This window comes from Panthera tigris, chromosome A1, assembly GCF_018350195.1.
Source record: "Panthera tigris isolate Pti1 chromosome A1, P.tigris_Pti1_mat1.1, whole genome shotgun sequence".
In the NCBI taxonomy this organism is placed as follows: Eukaryota; Metazoa; Chordata; class Mammalia; order Carnivora; family Felidae; genus Panthera; species Panthera tigris.
The window spans coordinates 128,538,891-128,557,338 of NC_056660.1; the positions used below are offsets into that span (position 1 = coordinate 128,538,891).

General features: G+C 38.6%; 1 protein-coding gene across 18 annotated transcripts in view; it reads left to right on the forward strand.

Annotated features, from left to right (window-relative positions):
* ZSWIM6 (zinc finger SWIM-type containing 6) overlaps positions 1–18,448 on the forward strand; it is a 196,421-nt gene that overhangs the window by 71,915 nt on the left and 106,058 nt on the right. For 15 of the 18 annotated variants that reach the window (XM_042987556.1, XM_042987548.1, XM_042987502.1 and 12 more), the window contains one exon: positions 2,232–2,365. The exons of the other annotated variants lie outside the window; for them this stretch is intronic. In XM_042987556.1, coding sequence (XP_042843490.1) covers positions 2,266–2,365 — 100 coding nt within the window. In that variant the 5' untranslated portion in view covers positions 2,232–2,265. The remainder of the gene's footprint in view (positions 1–2,231; positions 2,366–18,448) is intronic. 18 annotated transcript variants of the gene reach the window in all.

Consider the following 18,448-nt stretch of genomic DNA (forward strand, 5'->3'; position numbering starts at 1 on the left):
ATATCTTACTTTCTACTAGATTTTAAAATGATCAGTAACTTATATGCAGTGTGAAATATAATGCATCATGAAAATTCTATGAACCCCATGCATACAAAATTTGATAAATATAATAAAGGTAGCATTTCAAATTGAAGGAGGAAAGATTATTCAGTAAATAATGTTGGAACTGCTGGGTATTCATCTAGAAAAAAAACAAAGGATAAACTTCACAAATACTGAAATGTAAAACTGAAAACATAATAGGTATTATAAGAAACCACAGGAGAGTTCTTTTATAAACTGCATTGGGAATTACAGTCTGTCTGATAAACAAAAGCCATAAAATAATTGATTGATAACAATCCACCTACATGAAATTCCTAAATTTCTGTGTTCCACAAACCACCAAAATAATTTACCAGAAGAAAAAAGTTTTTTGCAACTCATATTACAAACAAAGGGCTAATTTCCTTAATATATAAAAAGCTCCTTCAAGTTCATTATAGACAAAAGATTCTTAGCTAAAAATGCTTCTACAAAGCAGTAAGAAAATCACAACCAACCCAATAGAAAAATGGACAAAGTTTTAATTTTACAGTTCACAAGGAAATACAAATGGCTCTTAAATGTATAAAAAGATGCTCAACTTCATTCATATGAGAAACGTAAAATAAAACTACTTTGAGATACCTTTTTTTTTTTTTTTTAAAGAGATCTGTTTTCCAAAAATAAAAAAGCTTTGTAACAATGACCTGACAACGAATGGGGGATCTGGGACCACTGTGAAATAAAGGAGAGCCTCTTAATGCAGGAACATAGTCTGAGCTGAGTGAGGTTGAAATAGCATCCTTCTGCCATTCTGGTAGGAGTGGAAGAGGTACGCCTCAATGCAGGGCAGTTTGCAGGCGTCTTTCAGAATTACAAATGTATATTTGCTTTGACCCAGCAATTCTCCATCTAGGAATTTATTCTAGAGATATCATCATATAAGAGTTTGACTGCATCCTTATTTGAAATAGTAAAAAATTGGAAATTACCTACATACTCGTATATGGGGGACCACTAAATCAGTTGTGGAATTCCATGCAGCTCTAGAAAAGAAGGGAGCCAAGGAGAGAAAGCATGTGTGGTGTTTACTATTATGTAAAAAAACGAGAAAATAGAATATATACTAAACTACTCCTGGGTTATTACAAGGGAAATAAATCACATTGGTTTTCATGGAGTGAGAACCGGTTACCCTGGGGTACAGGGTTGGAGGGAGATTTTTGTCACTGTATACTGTTATTTTTGTGTTTGGACCATTTGAAGGTATACTCTCTTGAAAAAATAAGTGCTAAGATAAATTAAGGAAGGGTATTGAAAAAACTGAACATTATATTGTTTTAATAAACTTAATTTCTTTGCTTGAAAAGTAACATTTTTAAGGGGGAAAAATGTGGGCCTTGTAGTGGGAGCATGTGTGTTTAATTAAATTGCCTCCTCAGCAATATTAAAAATCGGCCAGTTGTGATTTGGTGCAGAATATATTACAACCCTGTAGGAGACCGAGTTCGGAAGTTTGCTTTGAAGTTCCAGAAAAGAAGGGGTTAAAGGTGTGATGCAGGTAAAGGAAGGGTTAAGGACATTATGCAAGCTGTTAAGTAAAAAGGAAGTGCATTACAAAATGCTGAGCTCAGGAGTCTGGCTGCCAGCCAAGCCTTTGCTTTCTTCACTACAGCTGAGGGCTTTCGAAGCTTCCCACCAGTGGGTTTGTCTGAACTGTTTAGGAATGCGGCCGCGGTCGCCAGCTGACGTCAGCGCCGCCGGTTCAGCCGCGGGCCAGAGCCCGGGACTGACAGCGTAGGGGGCGGGGAGGGGCGGGGCCTGCATGTGACTGACAGTGTGGGGCGGGGCGGTGTGTGTGTGTGACTGACAGCCGAGGCAGGGTTGCGCGCGGGTTTGCGGTTTCATAATGAATGCTAAATTCTGATTATTTTCTGTGTGGTAAGGTGAAAGACTTTTTTCCCCCCTCGTTTTCGAAAGCCAGGGCTCGTATTGCTTCAATTTAAATGGCATAAAACTAAGTATTTGTAACATCAAATTGTCAGATTTCATGGGCCGTTGTGTTTGTTTTTGCTTCTGACAGGGAAACAAACACTAAAAACTATGGCGATCTTTGATGGTGGAGGGGTTGGGGTGATGACTTTTGCTGGATAATGAGGTTCTTGATTTTTTTTTTTTTTAATCTTAAGTCCATTTTATTTCAGAATTGTACCAGAAAGAAATTGTAAAGGCTCTCAGATGCAGTTCTGTAAAACAGAACACCAAAAAGAAGAAATACTATGTGGAAAACTGCCAAAGTTGAATACAGTTCTATTAAAAACACCTTTGGGCATGACAGGTATGGGTTATTGTTGCTGATTTTTCAGCTCTTAAAAATGGGGACTTTTCCCTGGTGACATCTTTCAAAGATCAGGTTTGCTGCTACATTTTCTCCCCTTACATCCTGTTCTCATGTGGTTAATTTTACTTTGAAAAACATTTATGTTTCTCAACTATTTATTAAGTAGATCATTTTGCTTAGTTATAGTCGAGTTTTGTTAATCTTCTGGTTCTTAGTTTGATGTGAGTCAGTCAGGAATGCAAGTTCATTAAGTTTTTGTGTGGGGTGATGAGAGGTATGGGTGGTCAGCGTGGAGTGCAGTACAAGTTTATAAACAAGGATCTGTAGCTCCTTGGAGCCGTTAAACTTGATGGAAAGCTTTGTTACTTGATCAGGCCAATAGGGAAGCCTTCTTTGAGTGGCTGCTGGAATTATCTAGTATAGCTAATTTAAGTGAGTGGCTTAGAGTAACTGTTACCCCAAATTTATAAGTTTTTTATTATGACTTTCCTTCAATACAGAAAGTTTTAGCTTTTTTATTTTTATTTTATTTTTTTTTAAAGTACACTCTACACCCAGCACAACCCCAATATCAAGAGTAGTGCACTCTACCATCTGAGCTAAGGTAGCCAGGAAACCCCAGGAGGTTTTAGTTTTTCAGGAAAGGAAGCCTTATGCATATTTATCCTTCTTGCTAAGAAGCTGCTTCTGCACTTGTTTTAGGCACTGATGGCATTCACCTTCTGGAGTCCGTCACTATGATTTCACTTGTGTGTAGCAGCCTCAGCTAAGGTGAAGCCATCGTGTACACTAGGAGTAAACAAAGAGCAAAAAACCAGGACGTTGTTCGGCGAAACACAACATGGTTGACAACGTGCTTAGCCTTAAATTATTTAGAGAGGCTCACGTGGTCAGCCCTAAATTGTCGATTCGACAGAATTTTAGAGTTTTCAGAGTTTGTGCCTAGTGTCATAATTATTTATTTGTTTTCTTTCTAAAGCATCAGGCTACATGTTAAAGACTTGTGTTTTTCACTTAGGTGTCTTTGGTGATAATAATACATTTTATGCAGATTAATACCAGAAGTATAAAAAACCATAAACTATTCTGTTATTTATTGTTATTATTTTGTTTGTTTTTTGAGAGAGAGTGCATGCTTACACGTGTGTGATTAGGGAAGTAGCAGAGGGAGAAGGAGAGAATCTTTTAAAAAAAATTTTTTTTTTTTTTAACGTTTATTTATTTTTGAGACAGAGAGAGACAGAGCATGAACGGGGGTGGGTCAGAGAGAGAGGGAGACACAGAATCGGAAACAGGCTCCAGGCTCTGAGCAGTCAGCACAGAGCCTGACGTGGGGCTCGAACTCTTGGACCGCGAGATCGTGACCTGAGCAGAAGTCGGACACCCAACCGACTGAGCCACCCAGGCGCCCTGAGAAGGAGAGAATCTTAAGCAGGCTCCATGCCCAGTGTAGAGCCTGACACAAGGCTTGATCCCACAACTGTGAAATCATGATGTGAGCCAAAATCAAGAGTTGGACACTTAACCGATTGAGCCACCCAGGCACCCCTATTCTGTTATATTAGATCCAAATATTAAAGTTACTTCATTTAATACGTGGAATATCCACAGGAGTATTTGGTATATTCAACACTGAATTCAGAAAGAGGCTATGAATTCTTGCTTAGTCACCAAGTACATGGCATTCTCCACTCACTTTTGATTGCACTGTGTCTTGGTTTCACTGGAGGGAAATGCTTTTAATTAGTTCCCCCATAATAGGACTCAAGGCAAAAAAGGTTATTAACATAAAAATTCTGAGCAATGATACAATCTGGTTGGGCTCCCCAGGCAGCAGAAGAAATGAGTTAGTGTGAGTCCTTACTGACACCCCAGTAAGGTGTCAGTCTGAAGCACCCCAGCACTGTTGTGAGGACCTCACTGGGCTGCCCTGTGTTCTGGAAGAGGAGCCCTGAGTGCTTTGAGTGTGGACGGGTTTAGAATTAAAGCTTTTCTTCTTTGCTTTTGCAAAAATAGTTATTATTTTTTCTAAAAACCCCTTCAAAATAATGACTGAATGCTTATTGTCTTCTTGAATGAGTCTATTTGGAGTTTGTAGAAGACAAGTATGACTTAATTAATGGACTGCTTTTTAAGCTCTACTTAATACCAAGTGAGGTGAGCACATTTTAGCTTCTAAAGGATGGGAACATGGCAAAGATTGCCATGCAGCGGTCTGTGTTGGAAGTTTTTGCCCCAAACCGCAGTATGCTTTACTGTCCAAATACTATGATGTGTTTTAGGGATTTTCAGCCTTGTCTTTAATAAGAACACTTTAAAATCACTTCTTGTCTAGTTAACCCATGTTTTAAAAGATACTATCTACAAATACATTGCGTTTGTAATTACTATGTGTTCAATGAAAAAAAAAAAAAACACCTAAAGAAAAAAGCACCGAAGACATTATAGCAGGCAATACCCAACAGCCTCATATAACCAATATAACCACACTGAGTTGATTTAATTCCAGCCCACAAGGAAAAGGAAACAACCGTTGTTAGCCTTGTAGCTCACCCCTAGTAAATCTTTAATTTCCATTGGATGGCTTGATACTTTGAGCAAAGCATGTAGATACTTTTCCAGTGAATCACAGCAGATTGAGACTGGGACCCCAATACTGAGACTCCATGATTAAAAGAGAAAAACCTCAGGAGAGAAAGTGGAGCTACTTTTCTTGTAGGGAAAGAGCTGTTGGATAGGTCAGAGTTGCAACTATCATACTTCAGATCTGGCATCTTGTTTATTTGGAATGGGGTGTGAGGAAAGGCAGCATCTTTGCTCTGATCCTTTGAAGACTGATTGATGGCTCAGGCATAGTGCTGTGGTTTCAGTATATTTCAAGACTTGAATTTAGAATCTTCCCCTCTCCTTCTCTTGCATATCACGAAATAGTGATATGAAGGCATTTATTGTTTTTGGTATTTGAAGCAGCTGGCAGCACATTTGTGTCTTCGTTCTGGTTAGTGTTTTAACTATTTGCATATTCCTTTTATGAGCTACTTCTTGGTTTTTACTGACATGGAATTAAGAGCAAGTTCAGTAGTGACAACAGATTTGTCAAAACCAGAATAGAAGCATGTTGTACTTAATTTTCAAAACTTCTGTTAGTCTTTGTTTTGGTTCCTCAGAGCATTGCTCAAGAATCTTTTAGGAGTGTCCATTTTGAATATTAAATTTAAAAATGGTTTATTTTGGGGGTGTCTGGGTGGCTCCATTGGTTGAGTGTCCGACTTCAGCTCAGGTCATGATCTCACAGTTGGTGAGTTTGAGCCCTGCTTCGGGGTCTGTGCTGACAGCTCAGAGCCTGGAGCCTGCTTCGGATTCTGTGTCTCCCTCTGTCTCTGCCCTTCCCCTGCTCACGCTCTGTCTCTGTCTCCTCTCTCTCAAAACTAAATAAACATTTTTAAAAAATGGCTTATTTTTAATTTATTCTCATTGAGGCTGGTTTCATATATTGCTTTTCATTTTGTTGTTGAAGGTATCTGTCATTAAAATTTATTTTCTGTTCTCATTCATTCATTCTTTTCTCAGAAACTTTTTGAATAGCTGCTATGTGCCAAACTTTATGTCAGGTATTGGATACATACTACTGAATAAAAACGCTTCCTTGCCTGATGGATCTTGCAGTCTAATGGAAAGTAGAGATTATTAATAAAGTATGTGGGAAGAAGTTCCTGAGGGAAGAAGGACCTGATGTGGCGAAGGAACTGAAAGGAACTGAAAGGAACCAGTGTTGGATGGTGAAGTAGATGATGAAGGGACAGTGACCCCAGATAGGGTAGGAGAAATGGGCAGGGCAAGATCCTGTAAGGCATTTTTGAGGCATGGTAAGTAAGTAGCTTTTATTCTGAGTGTAATGGCAAGGCCCCCAACCCGCCCCCCTCCACCGGCTGCTCCGTGGAGAATAGGTTGGTGAATGCAAGAGTGGAAGCAGGGTATCCCGTAGAGAAGGTGGTTGCATTAGTTCAGGCAATATTAGCTCTTGCTGTTGTGGGGTGGTGGACATAGAAGGGGACAAATCAACAGGGTTTATTTTCTGCTTTGAACATCTGGGTGGTGCCTCTGTACTGGAGGGGTTTTGGAGTGTGACGAATCAAGGCTTGTTTTGCATGTATGTTTGAGCTATTCAGCAGAGAGGTCAGATAGGGAGAGTGGTGAAACCTTTTTTTCTTTTATAGAGTTACTTATGCTTTTAAAAACTGAGGATACAGGATTTTAACTGCTGCTTGTTGGGTGTTCTTGTAACTCAGACTGAGTTAATAATAGTAGACTTCTATTTCCTCTGTTGAAGGGGAAATATCTTGTGGTAGTTATAATTGGCAACAAACAACCCCTGAACTGAAGAACTCAGCATGGGAGAACTCTCATGAAATATGCTATGCTCATGAAATATGATTGGAAGTTCAAGAAGACTGTATATGTTTCAGAGGAGTGAGCACCCAATACCTATTTTGATTTTTAGGTATTTTTTTGCTTATTTTTTGAATTATTTTTCCCCAAGGAATTTTTAGGAGGTTTAAGCAAAAGATGTATTACAATAAAATTATAAAATAGAAATAAAAAGTAAAGAATTATAGATATTTGCCAGCTGTCTATGAAAATTAGAAATAGTGTACAGGTGTGTTTCTGTAACAGTGTTAGCATGAGGACATTGTTCCAATCTCAGTACATTTTTGTATTGGATAGAAAATTGGAAAGTTGGTGTTTATCATATATGTATATGTATATATGTGTGTGTGTGTGTGTATATATATATATATATATATATTCAGAGGATGCCATTGACCTATTCATTGTAAGACCTGCCCTTGATTTATTTTTCTGGTTCTGATATGTACAGACATTGTCATGTGATTCTCTGTAAAAACTAGTTACACATTTGTGACAGAGCCACTTAATAAAGTTGTGGAAGTAGAACAGAACAAATGATGCTTCATTTGGCACTTTTCTCTGGGTAGTTGAGATATTTGATGATATAGACTAGATTGGATTGGGAATGCTGTGTTCATTAGTCCAGGCTAAGACTTTCTTGAAGCTGGGGATATGGCAAATGAGGTCATAGGATAATAGAACCAAAGACCTCTATCTCGTAACAGAGAGAGAACTGACCCATATAATAGAATCTACAATAAAAGTTGAACACTGTATTTCTTGCATTATACTGATTTCTTACTGTGTATTATTTTATTCAAGCTTTAATCCTCATAAGAGGGCTGTGAAATAGTTGGCATGTGGATCTGCACTTTACAGATGAGGAAACTGGGTTGTGGGGAGGTTATTAGTTGTTGTAGGCTATGGAGCTAACATTGCCATTTGGGACTAGAACTCATGTTTGACTGTATCCAAAGCCCCTGCTTTCAGTCACTATTCTCTGTGGCTGGAACTGAACTAACAGGTCTGTGTGTTTTGCAGGCTTTTCTGAAGTAATGTGCTACACAGAGAAGTTAATGTGGTAGAGCTCAAGTAGGCTTTCATTTCTTAGTTTAGAAGCCCAAACGGCTGGAGTCTTTAATTTAGGGGTACTTTATAGATTATGAAGGCAGTGTTGTTTTAGTGTATGTCAAAGAAGTGTTTGGCTTAGAAATACTTGGTGAATCCTATATATGAGTATGTTTGTTGTTGCTGTGGGTAGGAGATGAGATCTGGTATTGGCCACATAAAGATTCTGGGCCACATTTCTCTATAACTCACAGACGTCCCAGTTAGAAGATAGTATCGCTAGTGACCTAAAAGCCATCTTTCAGTGTGTGTTGCTAGATGAGCTTGGGTCAGTTAATGTATATGCTATATTCTACCTCAGAAAGACTAGTTAGGTCTTTAGAACTTCTGTTCCTCCCCCACCCCTCCTCCTCTTTCTGTTTGTTTTAAACAACTGAGAACTTTAAGGGCAAAAAGCCTTCATAAAAAATTTACCAATGAAAGGTAATAGGAGCTTAAGTTATTCAAGATAAGCTTATCAGGGCTTGGAATACCAGCAGCCTGATTTTACTGTAAAATCAAAAGCACAGATCATAATCTTTGTCTAACCTTCTTACGTATGGATTGGGTAGAGAAGTATGTGGATTGTAGGAATCACTGAGGACAGAAAGGGCAGATAGAAGTAGACTCTCTGCACATGAGCTTGTAGAACAAAAGGCATTCCTTTGTTGCTCAGGGAGTCCAAACACTGGGAAAGGAGTATAGTGAAAGGAAGCAGAAAGACTTGGTTCTCACAGTGCTATGCTGCTTGGTCATACTTCATGGAGGCCTTCTTAAGATGTGTTAATTCTGGTTACCCTTGGAATTTTCCTACTACTGACACTTCTCTTCATATAGCTTTATCCCTTCATCTTTCCCTCCCCCAGAAACTATATGAAACTTCTTGAAATTTTTAATGAGAATTTTAGATACTCCCACAGTAATTTCTAGGAGCCACAGCCTCTGATATCATGCTGCTTTTGGTCTTTTCTCTTGGGTGATTATATACCTGTCAGAGCTTATATACTTCTGATTGCCTCCTGAGGATGTGATAGCATACTGTTCCTTGATTCTCTAGAAGTGATCAGTGACCAGCAGGTAGGCTTTTTAGCCAGCTGATTAAGACCTCATGCCAGTGAGATTAAATCAAGGGTTTGATTCCTATAGGTCCATACCTCTGGGAGTGATTTAGTGTGGCTGTGCCATATCCTTTGGCCTCATATAGCCCAGTAGCCCTAGCCTGCTGCCTTGCCAGCTACCATGCTTGGATTGCAAGGCAGAATTAATTGAAAAGATGGATGGTCAAAAATAAGTTACTGAGTTTAGAAAAGCATAAAGCCCATGTGTCTTTACAGAAGCTAAGGAAAGTGAACAAGTGTGAAGAAAATGAGAAAGATGGCAAAAAGAATCAAAGAGAGGGGTGCCTGGGTGGCTCAGTCGGTTAAGCGTCAGACTCTTGAACTCGGCTTAGGTCATGATTTCGGTTTTGGGGAGTTTGAGCTCCACATCAGGCTCTGTGCTCACAGCGTGAAGCCTGTCTGGGATTCTCTTTTTGCCCCTACCTACCCCGCTATCTCTCAGAATAAATAAATAAAGTTTAAAAATAAAGAGACAGTGCCTGCATTTGGCCGGAACTGCTGTTGTAGAAATGACTCAGTTCACAAGAAACTCACTGCCTATCCTTGCTCTAGAGGGTCTCGTTTCAGTATATATCATCTACATTGAACAGGTTTAGAAGATTACTCAAATTTAGTATCCAAAGTGGATTTTTTTGGGTATATATTGATCCAGGTTTCAAAAAAAGCCTTCATGTAAGTAGAAAAGCTATTTGTTCTTTGCTTATGAATATCTTTTTCAGATATTGTTAGAATCCACTGCTTCAGAATTGCTGAACCCTGGAGGTGGAAAGGCTCTTGAAGAGGCTGCTGTGGTAGTATATGAGAAGAGTTTGAAAGTTAAATGAAAAGCAGAAACTAACCAGTAAAGGTCCATGATAGCATGTGCTTTTCTTAGTGTTCTAGGTTGTTAATGGTATAAGTAATTATATTCTTACCTCTTAAGAGTGTACTTTTTAATTTGTGCAGTTAGGAAGGATTTGTGCTTTTGAAATACTAGAAATGAATGTCTTTTTATACTTAAAAACTAAATTCTATAGTCAGAATTTTGGACAGTGGGTGGATCTGTGAATTTTTGAAGCAGATTGCACATACATAGGTTTTGCTACTTAAGCAAAATACGTGATTTTTCTTAATAGGAGGCTCTAAGAAAGACCATGAATCCAACTGAAAACCACTGAGGATATCACAGAAGAGTTGAGTTTTAAAATTGACATTTCTTCGAGGTGATCTAATCATCCCATCAGTTAAAAATGAGAAAACTGAGGCAATGAGAAATTAAGTGGATTTTAAAGGACAAAATACAGTAGTCAAAGAATTGGAACGAAGACTCCAGGCTTTTGACTTGTAGTTCAGTTGTGTTATCAGCACCAGTAAGGCCCTTTGAACATGGATGAAGCTAAAGGAGTAAGAAATGACAAGTACTTTTGTTCATGGGACTCGTGAAACCTATCTGGGGGTTTTGAAAGTCTCGGTAGTTTTATTTTATTTTATTTTTTATTTTTTTTCAATATATGAAATTTATTGTCAAATTGGTTTCCATACAACACCAGTGCTCATCCCAAAAGGTGCCCTCCTCAATACTCATCACTCACCCTCCCCTCCCTCCCTCCCTCCCCCCCCCCCCCCCCCAATCAACCCTTAGTTTGTTCTCAGTTTTTAAGAAGTCTCGGTAATTTTAAAACAAAAATTTGATGCCATACTAGTCTGTTTTATTTAAATGAAACCTCTTATTCCCTAGCTAGGTAATGAGAAGGGAGACATAGTAACAAATGTTATGGATTGTGATAAGAGGTATGGATGTGATACTGGAAGGACACAGACATGGCTGTCCTGTCCTGTAAGATGTTCCTTTAAATTCTTCCATGTAAAGATACAGTATTATTAGAGAAAAAATGGCTGATTTACTAAGATACTTTGCTTTTTATATCCATCAGCTCTTGTTTATAGTTTAGTTGGTGTAGTTTCCATGCAGTGATAAGGTCTTTTTTCCCAAGAAAGCCATTGTGACCTATAGAGTAGAGTTCCTTGCCTTTCACAGTCGATGCTATCAGCAGGCCTGGGCGTTTACAGTCACTTATTAGATTTGGCTGACCAGAGAGTTTGCAGAGATTGAAAGATTATTCTATGATTATCTTTTGGTTGTATTACTTTTGATGGCGTCATATCCATTCTAGTTCCTGTGAATCAGTGGTGTGCTCTGGGCCTGCTGTTTAGTTGATTTTCTTTTTCATTTATGCTTAAGTCTACAATATTAAGACATTAACATTAAGCTTCACTTCCCATCATCATGGTCTAGACCTGAGCTGCCCAGTAAGTTAGCCACTTCCCACATGTGGCCATTTAAATTTAAATTAGTTAAAATTAAATAACAGTAAAAGTTCAGTTTCTCAGTTATGCATTTCAAGTGCGCAATAACCACAGGTATCTAGTAGCTACTGTATTGAACCAGTTCAGGTGTAGAAGAACATTTCCATTGTCAAAAAGTTCTCTTAGACAACATGGGTCTAAAGTGTTATTCCTCATTCACACAGTGCAAACCTTTCTGAAAGCCCCTCAGCATAGTATTAGTAAATGGCCGTGGCCCCCCAGTTGCATTCATTGCAGAAGAGGATATGCAACAGATAATGGGATTTTTTCTGGCTGGAGTTAGGTGTGCAACTGGGTTAGATGTAGCCATGATTTAGATGTAGCCATGATTTTATTAATAGATGAACACATTTTATTAATAGAATAATGCAATCAGAAGATACAGGTTGAGATCCAGGTCTGCTCCTTCCTTACTGGCAGTAGGGAGTTGGGCTAATCACTTGATGTCTTTGAACTTTGGCTTCTTCACTTGTAAAATAAGGATCTGTTTCATAAGGTTGTTGTGTCAAAAGCATTGGAAAGTAGTTTATAAACTGAAGTCTCTATAAGTATATGGTATGAACTTACATGTACCAGCAGTATTAATTTGCAGTAGTAATTTTTAAGTTCTGACATCCTGCCTGGAAGGCACTATGAACTCATTGATAAAGAACTCGAGGGATGCCTGGGTGGTTCAGCAACTGACCGGCTCAGGTCGTCATGATCTCGCAGTTCTTGAGTTCGAGCCCTGCATTGGGCTCTGTGCTGATAGCTCAGAACCTGGAGCCTGCTTTGGATTCTGTGTCACCCTCTCTGCCGCTCTCCCCCTCATGCTCTGTCTCTCTGTCTCTGTCCCTGAAAAAATGAATGAACATTAAAAAAAAAAGAAAAAGAAAAAGAAGTTGAAAACCATATGAACAAGCCAACATGTGCTTTAGAGATCAGAAAACTGTCCAGTGACATTATATGGTTAATTTATGGACTGTGTTAAAGATAAAATGATAAGGGTGCCCCTGCTTCTTAATAATATATCTAAAAGTTCTAGCAACCATTTCGCTTGTTTCTGGACCAGTAGGTTGCTCGTTAAACATCACATGGAAAGAAAGATCACTTATAACAACGTTTTTTAATGTTCTCTGTACAGAAGTTTCTAGTATTTTTACCAGAATTCATGATCTTTCTGATCTCACTGGGAATTGGAGCACAGCATTAGGGCATTATCCCTGTTACATAGTGTGGCAGGCAGGTTGCAGTGGACCCCGGGCTGCTGGGGAGTGGGGTGGGTTGTATGTGGGGAGTTGTGCTTTGGATCAGTCTGACTTGGTCACTGATGATTAAGAAACAATTGCAGAGGTTGCATTTGTGTCAGTTTCTTACCTTAGATTAGTAGAAATGAAGTCTATGAGGCAACCTTCTGTTAGTGAAGAATACAAACATAATCTTCAGCAAGTGATCCTGTTCCAAATCAGATGGCACCACCCAGATGGTAAATTTTACTTTGTTTATTCCAACCCTACACTCCACTGTCAGTAGGATGGTTATCTATGCATTCAGCACTGTACAAATTGTACAAGCCAATGAGCCTTCTGCCCAGAATCATAAAGTGAGAGGAAGCAAGAATGTTAGGAACCAAAAACATTTCATATGTTTAAAGTTCAGCTTTTTGTTTTTATAGAATTTTACCCCAGTCTAATACTGAATTTTGACACTAACTGACATTTTATCCCTCAAAAGCCACTTCCTCCATGAACCTTTATTTCCTCCCCACACCCCACTCTCTATCCCCCACAAATGAACTGCCCTTTCTCTGTTTTTTAGCACTTTGCTTATGTCTTAGTTATACTAGCCCTTTCTTCCTCCCTCCTTTCCTTCCTTTGGTGATGGCAAGTTTTTGAAGTAGGCAGGGTGCCTGTGAGTTGTTACCTCAAGACTATAGTTTTTGAAGGACAAGGACAGTCGTGAGAAAGAGAAAGTAAAATTTGCTGTGCAGGCTCTGACAGCAGACAAAGGATTGGGGGTGGAAATTAGAAGGAGGATGGACTTTAATATATGGAGTATCTTCTTCCATCTTTCTGAAAATAAAAGAAAATGCTTAAGTGTTTGAGCTGAGGCTAGATTACTAGCAGGGATGATGTTACAGGGATTAAGATATATAGCAGAAGGCTTGATTAGCTCACTTTTTTGGTAAAATACTAGTTGGGAGAGAATTAGGATTATATTCATTAGGCACTTGAAGGCAAACCTAAGGGAAAAGTTGGGGGGCGGAGAGGGAGCCAGGACTCAGACCCAGGCCTTGCCCAGAGAGTGGAGGCTGATGGGCCTTTGGCTTTCTCTTCAGGCACTTGGAGGACCTTTTTCATTCACTGCTTCTAATCTTGAGGTTCATCCCAGCCATTTCTCAGGATCCTGGTGACCTTAAAGGGCAAGCTTCCTTTTTGTATTTGTCCTGGCTCTGGTGCCCTTAGCCTATCCATGCTGTGGGATCACTCTTGTTGGGGAAATAGTATAACCTCGTGGTTTAAGAGTATGGATTCTGGGGTCCAGTCAGCCTAGGGTTGAATCTTGACTCTTCTGTGCAACTTTCACCAAATTAATTAAGTTCTCTTTTGTGCTTCAGTTTCCTCATCTATAACTATGAAGGAATATGTGGGAGTAAAACTGTATTTCATCAGAACTCACACCATTGATTGTAAGAAGCACCATTGCTTTACGCTGAGCCATTTCTTACTCTAAGAAAAATATGCTGTCCTTTTAATTATGACACATCCCAGTTTCGGGGAGGTTAAAATAGCAAAAACCCTGTGAGTTAGGATTGTTGTGAGGAGTAATTTGGTGTTTTGCACTTACAGTAGTGTCTGATACAAATTAAGTGTTCCAGGTGTTAGTTAGCTGTTGTTTACTGTTGAACCTGTTCTATTTAGAGAAGTTAATTTAGTCATCGAGTCAGTGTGCTTAGAAGACACTGTAGACTACAATCCTTGCTCTGAGGGGCCTTACATTCTAGCTTTAGAGAAACTCACGGAAAAAGAAATCCTCATATGACTCAAAAGTAGGGACGTAATTCTTTGGGAGCAGAGTATAAGGAATAAGACTAACTTTGTCTGGAAGAGAGTCAGGAAAGGTTTCATAGAGGCTGTGGCATTTAATCAGGAAGCATAACAAAAGAGCTCACCAGAAAGAGGAGGGCATCAGACAAGGATGGTCCTTGCAGAGGGAATCGCATGTGTAAAGGCTTTTGGTTTATAATCAGCCTGGCTGAAAAATTGAGGGTGTGTGTGGGGGTGGTGGCTGCAGCAGATAAATCTCTAGAGGTAATCTTCTCCCCCAGATTGCGAAGCGTGTTGTATGCCAAGTTAGGGAGTCTGAACTTTACATTCTGTCCTGTAGGAAATGGGCGGATAACTGGAGGTTTTAAGCAGTGGGCTGATGTGAGCAGAATAACTTTCCTTTCCTTCCGTTTTGTTATTATACAGTTATGCCTTGTCGAAGCAGGAACTGCTCTTTTACACTCAGCTATGGAAGTGTGAAGGCTGCTTTTAAACCTTTCTTTGACACAGGTATCCCTTCTCTGACACAGTGAGGCTGTTGTGTGCTTTCTAAGGTTGTAGAATGATAATGTAATGAAGTCTTTTTTTTCATAATTCTATTTAAGGGCAAACACTATGTTTACCAAATTAGATGGCAGAACACTAGAGTGATGCATATAAACTTTTTATATTTTAAGTTTAAAAATGTAATAATTCCAAAACTGCAGAAAAATAGTACAAGAATCAAAGACTGATTCTTTTTTTACCTCTTTCTTTTTTTACCTCTTTTTTGCCTCTATTCACTTGACTTTTTAGCTTATTTTCTTTATTATTGAGCTCTTTTTCTTTTAACACTGATGAAAACTTTTAAAATTAATGTACTGTTTATATTTCAGTTTTTTTCAATTGATCCAATAATGTTCTTTATAGGTCGTTGTTGTTTTTTTCCCCTTTTTTGGTAACAGGACCCAGTCTTGAATCAGGTATTGCATTTGATTTTGTCTCTTTAGCCTCTAATCTGGGATATTTCCAAAGACTATCTTTTATGAAAATCGACATTTTTAAAGAATTGAATTTTCCCTCTTTTTCTAATAGGATGTTTCTTATTTGGTTTTCTCATGATTAGATTCAGGTGACGTATTCTCTGCCAGAATGCTACATAAGTAATGTGTTCTTCTCAAGGTATCACATCTGGAGGCACATGAAATCCATCTGCCCCTCATTGGGGTGTTAATTGTGATCATTACTTGGTCAAAATGTTTTCCACTTTCTTCACTATATAGTTAATTTCCCCTTAGAATTAACGAGCATTCTATGGGGAGATACTTTAAGAGTATGAAAATGTCCTGCTGTTTATCAAAATTTCTCCTAGACTTGGCATCTACAGGTGATTCATGCTTGAACTAATGTTTACTTTAGTAGCTGCAAAATGTTTAAATCATCTATATATTTTTTAAGTTTGGTGTTTTTTTTTAAATAAAAATTCTAATGCATATGCTTGTAGTAGTAATCAAAGAGCTATTTTAATAAAATTCTTAAATTGTTAAATATCATATATTTACAATGATTCTTTCTGAGTTAATAAAAATGGGATTTTGAGGGAGGGTGCCTGGGTGGCTCAGTTGGTAAAGTGACTCTTGATTTCGGCTCAGGTCATGATTTCACGATTCTTGAGATCCAGCCCCACTCTGAGAGCTGAGCCTGCTTGGGATTCATGCTCTCCCTCTCTCTCTGCCCTTTCTCTGCACACACACTCTCTTTCTCTCAAAGATAAGTAAATAAACTTAAAAAAGAATGAGCTTTGGGGGCACTTGGCTGGGTCAGTCAGTAGAGCATGTGGCTCTTGATCCTTGGCGTCATGAGTTCAAGGCCCACATTGGGCCTACAGCTTAATTTAAAAAAAAAAAAAAAACGGGGGGGGGGGATTTTATTGTCCATCCCACTCTGCCCTTTTGAGAATTCCTTTCCAGCTACTGACGATGGCCTCCTTGGTTCCTTTGTACCTTGATGATGGCTCCTGGATAGGTTAGGTATGAGCTTAGTAGATTTAATATTATCATTGAAGGGGACTGGGACCACAGGAGACATTGCATTTATAATGGTCAGTATCTAAGAGAACTCTAGTTTATATAGGACTTTCTTAATCTTTTATTAGTGCTCTAATCATTTTCTTGAGTGAACCACCATTTTGGTGATTCCCTTGGGCTTTTTTATTTTCAAAATTAACAGGGATGCCAGAAATATATGAAGGGATGGAAAACATAATCCCATTTCATTAAATATCTTCATACTGTGTAACCTCTTTTGGTTTTTGTTTAAAAAAAAATTTTTTTTTTTTAAATTTTAAAATGGGCTTCACGTGTATGTTTTCTGCGTGGCTTTGTGCTTCTTAATCACTGTGGCCTGTGTCCCTCACTTTGGCTGACTGTGTTACTCTCTGTTATGAGGCAGGGAAGAGGAAATACTTTGAATGATTTACTGCAGGTCCATTGCTACTACTGTAAAACCAATTGTTAGTAATTTAGAGAAAAAGCTACTTCATTTCTTGGGTTTGTTACATCTTTATTATTTTACATTTTGAGATGGCAGGGAAACCATCTTCAGTTAAAAACACCCCCTGTTTGTGGCTAGAGGGACAGTCAGATGTTGCCAGTCATTTGAGGTTCAGATTCTGAGACATTTATTAAGAGTGCCTACTTTGCAGGAAGCACTGCTCATGCAAGGGGGGGGGGGGGGTTGTTCTAGAGAGTGATGGTGTGCTTCTTGCCTTGATCAGGTGGCATGATTATCTTGTTTTTCTTTTTTGTTTTGTTTTTAAACTGAGCAGATAATTCCTTTCTTTGCTGGATGGTTTTTTTTAATTTTATTTCTTTCATCACGATAAGTGTATTCTTTAAAATCCATCCCCTGTTTCACCTATCCCTCCCCAGCTCCCCTCTAGTAATTATCAGTTTGTTCTCTGTAGTTAAGTCTGTTTCTTAGTTTGTCTCTTTCTCTTTACTCGTTTGTTTTGTTTCTTAAATTCCACATATGAGTAAGATCATATGGTATTTGTCTTTCTCTAACCGACTTATTTAACTTAGCATTATACTCTTTAGTTCTGTCCATGTTGTTGCAAATGGCAAGATTTCATTCTTTCTTATGGGTGGCTAATATTCCACGATATATACACATACATGTGCATGACACACATATACATATATGACACATGCATACATGTGTGTGTTGTGTGTGTGTGTCTTCTTTATCCATTCATCCATTGGTAGACACTTGGGCTGCTTCCATAGTTTGTTATTTTAAATAATGTTGCATAAACATGGGGTATCTTGCTTTTTAATTGAAATTTATTTAAAAAAGCAATCTAGAAATAGTTCAACTAATAAGCTGGTTTTAATTGGAAACGTGTACATTGACATGGTTAATTATTAATATATATCAGAGTTGATTTGCTTCACATGACTGTGTTGTAGTAATTTTTATGTGGGGATTTAATGGAGGAAAATTTTAGATTTCTTGATATAGTAAATGACAATGTGTATAAAGTGGATGAGGTAGAAAATGTAAAGATGAAGATGGGGGGGCGGGGGTCACAATCCGAAGCCTTCAGTTTTCCCACAGAATAGAGTCACAGTTTTGGCGTAGCATATAAAGTTAGTCTGAGCATAGGGGAATGCAGTGCTCCTACCTGTGCTTTAGACTGGTAGTCTACATTGGAGTGGCAAGATGGCGGAAACAGGCAGGGAGAGCTCATCCATTGAGGTTAGAGGCAAAGCCTGATTTAGAGAAGAGCTTTGGGAATGAAGGTGAAGCAATAGATGCAAGAGAGAATGTAGAGGAAGGCGTTTGCAAGATCCACTGTGGCCAACATGAATGAAATTAAGGAGTCTGACATGGCCTGGAAAGTGGTACTGGTTTTGGCAGGAGATGAATAAAGTACAGGTGGATATAAATATATATTGTATATATGGAGATAGCTCCAAACACTTGGGTAGGAAGGACTGGTCATCAGAAGAAAACAGAGATGAAGATACAGATTTGGGAGCTTGCTGGACGTGAGTGTATGTATATCTGTTGTGTGTGTATGTATTTTGTAT